Source organism: Arachis duranensis, chromosome 7 (genome assembly GCF_000817695.3).
Source record: "Arachis duranensis cultivar V14167 chromosome 7, aradu.V14167.gnm2.J7QH, whole genome shotgun sequence".
NCBI classification, from domain to species: domain Eukaryota; kingdom Viridiplantae; phylum Streptophyta; class Magnoliopsida; order Fabales; family Fabaceae; genus Arachis; species Arachis duranensis.
In genome coordinates, this window is record NC_029778.3 from 14,083,740 (window position 1) to 14,090,646 (window position 6,907).

The following is a 6,907-nucleotide window of genomic DNA, read 5'->3' on the forward strand; positions in this document are numbered from 1 at the left end:
TTCTCCTTTCTCCATTCTGCATACACAAAAAAGTTGCAATGAAAAAAAGTTATTTTATGAATAATTAAACGAACATAATCAACATAAGCGAGAAATTAAATAAGCAAAATAACTAAAACAAATGAGACATTTAGAATTCTACCAAAACAGCATTACATGAAAACATGTCAAGATGTTTCAGAATCAGAGTCCTCCATGTACTCGTATTCACTCTCCTCATCTTCCTCACCACGTTGTTTGGCAAACATATTTGGAGCCATATCTATAATGGTTGCTCGTAGATCATTCCTCACTAGATCAACTTCACCATTATCATTTGGGAGACTTGGAATCACTTCAGGTTCACATGGCTCCCTTGCATATATTATGGGGGAATCAGACTCAAGGTCATCACTTATCCTAAATAAATCTCTTGGAATTGTTTTCATAACATAGTGTTTGTCACTCACATATGGGTCTTGCACATAAAAGCATTGGTTTACTTGGGACGCTAGCACAAATGGTTCTTCTTGGTAGCATTTCTTACTGAAATACACATATGAGAGACCAAAGTTGTCTTTTGCAACTGTATACCATTCACACTTAAACAGGACTACCTTAAATTGGCCATAATAATCTAATTCAAACATATCAACTATTCTACCATAGTAGGTTACTTTTGCTTCAATTGGGTTCTTATCTTTCACAGTAGCAAAACTAGGAGTCAATGCCTCCAATGTGACACCACTATTTTGGGTTTTACGTCTCGCATCACGGTGCCTTGTATGAAACCTATACCCATTGATAACATAACCTGAAAATCTTTTTGCAACTCTATTTGGACCCCTAGCCAACCCTTTTGCCCAACCAGACACATCCTTTTTCATGGCACGAGTTTTAAACCATTCTGCAAACTGTTGACTATGGTCTTTGGCTTTCTCCCACTTTGTTCTTCGTGGATTGTTATCATTTACTGCCTCTTCATGCTCTCTGAAGATCAAATAATCATATTCTTATTTGTTAGTAGGGTAAAATGTTATGCTTGAGGTCTACAAAATGACAATGAATCAAACAAAATACCTCATGTAGACTTCGATCTTATCACAATTGTTTAGGATGTATGAATGACCTTGTATTTCTGATTTTTCATCTAACATGAACAAATCTCCCATTTTTCCACCCAAAGGACATCCTTTGCTTGGAAACAAACTCGGAGTTCGCAGCTCATCTGAAACACACTCATCATTGTTTCGAGGGACTCTATTGAATCTTGTCTGGACATCATCATCATTGTTTCGAGGGACTCTGTTGAATCTTGTCTGGACATCTTCATGCAAATATCTTGAGCAAAAATTAATACACTCATTCGCCAAATATCCTTCAGCAATGGATCCTTCTGGACGACTTCTGTTACGAACATATGATTTTAGTGTGCACATATATCGTTCAACAGGGTACATCCAACGATATTGAACTGGACCACCTAACCTCACTTCATTTGCCAAATGGATAGGCAAGTGCACCATTATGTCAAAAAAGCTTGGAGGAAAAATCCTCTCCAATTGGTATAATGTCTCAGCAATCTCTGCTTCTAAGTTAACTACCTCATCTATGCTAATTACCTTCTGACATATCCGGCGAAAAAATGAACATAATCGAACTAAAGCGATGGCAACATGGTCAGGAAGTATGCTCTTGATCGGTACTTGCAACAAGTAATGTAACATGAAATGAGCATCATGGGTCTTGTAACCAGAAATCTTCTTTTCCGTTTGCTGCACACATCGAGCGATATTGGAAGCGCTGCCGTCTGGTAATTTTGCCCCTTTTAACACACTACAAAAGATTGTTTTCTCTGCTGCAGTCATTGAGAAGCATGCCTTTGCTAACTTAGTTCTTTTACCATCATTCGTATCTCTTGGTTGAAGGTTTTTCCTGATACCCATGTCTTTAAGGTCAAAACGCGCAACTGCATGATCTTTTGTCTTTCCAGAAATATCCAAAAGCGTTCCAATTATGCTGTCAACTATATTCTTCTCTATGTGCATGACATCAAGGTTATGTCTAAACATGTTGAACTTCCAATATGGTAAATCAAAAAAGATTGATCGCTTTTTCCAATTTGAAATGCCATTCTTTGCTTTCCTTTGCTTCTTCCCAAAAGAATTATCTACCCCTTGCAATATATGAAATACAGTTGTTCCATCTAACAACTGCGGTGGAGACCTAAGTTCAGTTTTCCCATTGAAAGATCTTTTATTGTGTCTCCATGGATGGTTCATGGGTAAAATCCTTCGATGATCCATATAAACAGTCTTGTGGCTATGTTTCAGATATATAGAAGAAGTCTCATCATTACAACATGGACAAGCCAATTTTCCCTTTGTACTCCACCCAGATAACATAGCATACGCAGGGAAGTCGTTAATTGTCCATAAAAGACATGCTCTCATGTTGAATGTTTTGTTCTCTTTGGAATCATATGTTTCGACACCTAACTCCCACAATTCTTTTAATTCTTCAATTAGTGGTTGAAGATAGACATCAATGTCATTTCCAGGTGATTGTGGGCCAGGAATGAGTAAAGAGAGCATAAAATAATCAGGCTTCATGCTCATCCAAGGGGGTAGATTATACACCATCAGAACAACAGGCCATGTACTATGTGTACTACTCAAAGTTCGAAACGGATTGAATCCGTCGCTTGCTAAGCCAAGTCTCACATTACGAGGCTCCTTTGCAAAATCTTCATGTCGACTGTCAAATGCTTTCCAAGATTCACCATCGGCAGGATGCCTTAACGACCCATCTTTAACACGTTCATTATGATGCCAAGACATAGCTTCAACCGTCCTTGTGCACATAAAAAGCCTTTAAAGTCTGGGAATCAGGGGGAAATGCCTTAGAGTTTTTGCAGCAACTTTACGAGGCTTTTTAGATGAGGTAGCATCGTCCTCTTCTACATGATGCTCAATATAACGGGATGTTCCACAGACATGGCAAGATGAGTCATTCTCGTGCCCGTTCTGATACAACATGCAATCATTGGGACATGCATCGATCTTTTGGTAGTCAAGACCCAAATTCTTCACCATATTCTTCGTTTTATCAAAAGAAGTAGGAATATTCAAATGTGGCATTCCTTCTTTCAATAATTCTAAGAGAGAAGTGAACGACGCATTACTCCAACCGTGCAAGCATTTTAACAAGTAAAGACGGATGGTAAAGGATAATCTTGTGAATCCTTTACATCCAGGGTATAGTTCTTGGCTTGCCTCGTCTACCAATTTATAAAATTCTTTTGCACCTTCGTTAGGCCCCATGTTATGTCCATCAACTTGTGTAGTATCTCTGAATCTATCACGTAACAACTCATCAATATTATCATTGCAGTTATATTCCTCATCTGTGTCACTGTCAACATCCCTAGCAACAAGTGATTCCCCATGATTAAACCACCGCCTATAACCTTTTACGAATCCATCGCATATTAGATGGTCATACACGACATCTCTCCTTAACCAAAGTCTATTACAACACTTTGCACATGGGCATTGAATTTCTTCCCCTTGAGGAATTCCCGGTGATGAAAAAGCAAAGTGTAAAAACTTTTCTACACCGAGTTGATATTCTTTTTCATGACGTGGTGTATCCATCCAATCCTTGGACACATCCATCGAAAACCTATATATTTCAAATAGATAGCTAAGTTTCTAGTTTGAAGTCTTTACTGCTAGTCTCACTAACTGCGAGTCTAGCTTCCTAATTAACTAAGAGACAAAATTTTCCAAGTCTCCAAAATACTTTGAAGGCATTGGACATAAAATAGCGAAGAAAATTAAATTTTAGCAATTCTTAAAGGTCCTGAAGTGAGTGCCTCAGGAAAGCACTTAAGTTGTCCACATAACATTAATAACAAATTAAGAGATGTATTTAAATTCGCATGCACCAACCTTAAATATTGTCGTAATCCGTACAACACCAGCACCAAAGTAGTAGCGCAGCAGAAGCAGAATTAGAAAGGTAGCAGCGGCAACGAATAGCGGTTCGGCAACAGATAATCAGCACCACAGCAACATCAAAGCAATACCACAGGAGCAGCAGAATAAAAGAAGTGGTAGTAGTGGTGGATAGATAACTATCAAAAGCCTGTTGGAAAGCATAAAATTAAAATGCTCTTGAGAATTTAGAAAGTAGGAATCGAAGAAGTGGCTGGAGAAAACCCCAAAACGGCAGGTAAACCCTTGACAACTTTGGAGCATTAGTCTAACTGCTCAGCATGAATTGCTTGAAAATTACATTTGAAATTAAAATAGCATCCATTTACATATATTTAGCACAAATTGTGGGCCATAATTCATTAAAAAAATGCCATATTTATATATATTAATCCAATATATAGCTTGGTCCAGACCTAGGAACTACTATATGAAATATAAATTATATGCACTATAAAAGGAAAAAGGATTATAGCCACCCCCATATATTCAATTCAGCCTCAGCATCCTTCAATTCTATATATATATCTCTACTATTTGAAGATATTATTTGTAGCAACCAACCAGCAATTAACAAATTTCTTGATTATTTTTCGCTGTTATATAAACTGTTTTATGAATTACTAGTACCATTTCAATTGACTTAAAACTGGCAAGTATGTCTCAACTTTAATTTCTCTGAGATTAAAGTATATCTAGGCTATGATTTTTCAATAATCTAATTTTAGGTCTCCTGATAAGTATACTTTAAATACAATCATTCTCAAGCCATAAGGTAATCATAATAATAATAAACTTCTACCTAAGAATAACTGTATTAATTAAAGATTACTCCGTCAAATACAAACAGCAAAGCATGAAAAATTATGCAACTCTCTTTTTCTAACCACAGCAATCACCTTGGAAAGACACGAGCAAGCAACTCAGAATCAGAGCGTTAAGCCTGGTAGGAGCTGGGAAACAACCTCGGAACCACACAGGAACGGCCGTCCAACATGTCTCTGCAACAACACCAGCACCAACCAACAAGCACTCAATCTCAACCCTTCTATCAGATGTCTTTCTTCTTCTTCCACAAAATCAAGAGCCTGTTCAAACATAATCAATCAAATCCAAATCGAATTGAAATTCAATTCAGAAGTTCCTAATCCCTTCTTGAAACATAAATGCCCAGAAATTCAGATCGGAATCCATTCAAATCACATTTTTTCAATTCCCGTTTACAAAGAAAAAGTTCTCGCAAGAGAACAGAGGGATAGAGAGAAAAAAAGATTGCCTCCTGTAGAACCAAATTATTGCCTCTTGTAGAACCAAATTTACACACACACAAAGATCCCAGTTACCAAAAACAACTCAAACAAGTAGAACTTCAATTGAACGAAACCAAGTTCAGAGAATCCAAATGTGACACAAGAAATGAATCCAGCATTCTAAAACAGAAGAAGCAGCCAAACAAAATTTTAACTTTGAACAAAAACCCATTAATCATTATCATTATTCGCCAAATGAAGCAATAAAAACACACAAAATTAATTAGATCTCCACGAATCCAAAAGACCAAAGCCTTCAACTACATAACAAAGCATGCTAACAAGCTCATTCAAAAGGAAGCTCAAAAAAACACAGAGATAGAAAAAGAGAGAAAGAGAGAGAGAGAGAGAGAGAGAGAGAGAGAGAGAGAAACAGATATAAAGAGAGAAACAGAAAGAGGACTTACAAGTCTTAGAAGGTGGATAAGAAGCAAAACAGAAAAAACAACAATAGTACTTGTTGGGCAGCTTTTGCAAATTGAAACTAGAACCTTCAAACTCCCTTGTTTCTCTATCTAATTCTCAAAGTTCACTGTTTTGCATGTACTCTCCACAGACAAACACAAAACAAAGAGAGAGAAAGAGAAAAAGAGCCACTTTCTCTCTCTACACAGTTCTTAAGAAGAAGTTGTTGTTCTTGGTTTTTGGTTGGTCCCTTGTTGCTATAGTCTCTGCAAATCAGATGAATGCAAAACAAAGTTTTTGGTTTTAGGGAGCAAAAATCTCAGAACAAAAAAAAGGACCCCATTATCTCTCTCCTAAATCATAATCATAATTTATAAGAAATTCTCAGTTGAAGTTCAATCTAGACTAGGAAATATGCAGCTACCTGAATATTTACAATGAGAATAGAAGGAACATCCCCAGGTATGCTGATAGAAGGAACTCCTAAACAGCGCGCAATATGTTCAGTTTTTAGCTGAGACAGAAAGAGGTCTGCTCCAAGGGAATAGAAAGCAGCATTGGTTGGCGCAAATTCTTTCTTCTTGTCCCTGCCAACCAAGTCCAAGCAAGAATGAATTCTAGCACTATCAATAATGAAAAATTTTGTTTTTGTCATGATATCCTCAACATGAGGGTGATCATAACCCAAAGGTTAATCATTAATCCCCCCAAAATGGTGTGTATACAAAAACAAGTATTTTGTACCAACCTAAAGCAGTTTTTCCCTCTGACTTTGAATGAACTTGGCTCAATTAAAGACCAAGAACCAGGGCTTTGTTTCTCTTATCCAACAAAATGGAATTGACAAACCTGCTATTGGCTTTAGTTTAGGTGCCTTGGGTGAAACTGAAACAAATGAGACCAGAGTGAGAAACAAGAAAAACTACCAAAAAACAAGGGTAGTAAACATCTGAAAACTAAAAGCAAATAAACTTGGAAACTAAATTTTTATGTTCATTTATTTTAACTTCTTGTCTTAACAGCTGGGGAAATAAAAGAATCACAATCATTCACAAGAAACACCATTTTCGCACCCATTCTAACTCTTCTACTGACATAAAATAGAAAAATAAACAAAATTAGGAACAAAATAGCTTCCCCTACATAAATAAAATATAAATCAGCTCAACAACCAACCCTGATTCCAATGCAGAATTTTAAAATCTTTTGGCTGAT

At 36.8% G+C, this 6,907-nt stretch overlaps 1 protein-coding gene and 1 long non-coding RNA gene across 2 annotated transcripts; both read right to left on the bottom strand.

Moving 5' to 3' along the window:
• Positions 1 to 167: 167 nt before the first annotated feature.
• Positions 168 to 2,819, bottom strand: LOC127740505 (uncharacterized). Its single transcript, XM_052251505.1, has 2 exons — positions 1,060 to 2,819; positions 168 to 969 (listed from the first exon to the last, which is right to left on the bottom strand). The coding sequence occupies exons 1-2, from the start codon at positions 2,817 to 2,819 to the stop codon at positions 168 to 170; spliced, it is 2,562 nt and encodes an 853-aa protein (XP_052107465.1).
• A 1,294-nt stretch (positions 2,820 to 4,113) lies between these two features.
• LOC107457926 (uncharacterized) lies at positions 4,114 to 6,001 on the bottom strand. The gene is made up of 3 exons (XR_001585929.3): positions 5,695 to 6,001; positions 4,877 to 5,065; positions 4,114 to 4,128 (listed from the first exon to the last, which is right to left on the bottom strand). It is a non-coding gene; the product is annotated as an uncharacterized LOC107457926 (long non-coding RNA).
• Between the last annotated feature and the right edge of the window lie 906 nt (positions 6,002 to 6,907).

Excerpts from the sequence above, each read along its gene's own strand:
- LOC127740505 (XM_052251505.1), bottom strand. The coding sequence starts at position 2,819 with ATGTCTTGGCATCATAATGAACGTGTTAAAGATGGGTCGTTAAGGCAT. Across the intron at positions 970-1,059 it reads AAGATCGAAGTCTACATGAG|AGAGCATGAAGAGGCAGTAA; the intron begins GTATTTTGTTTG and ends TTTGATCTTCAG.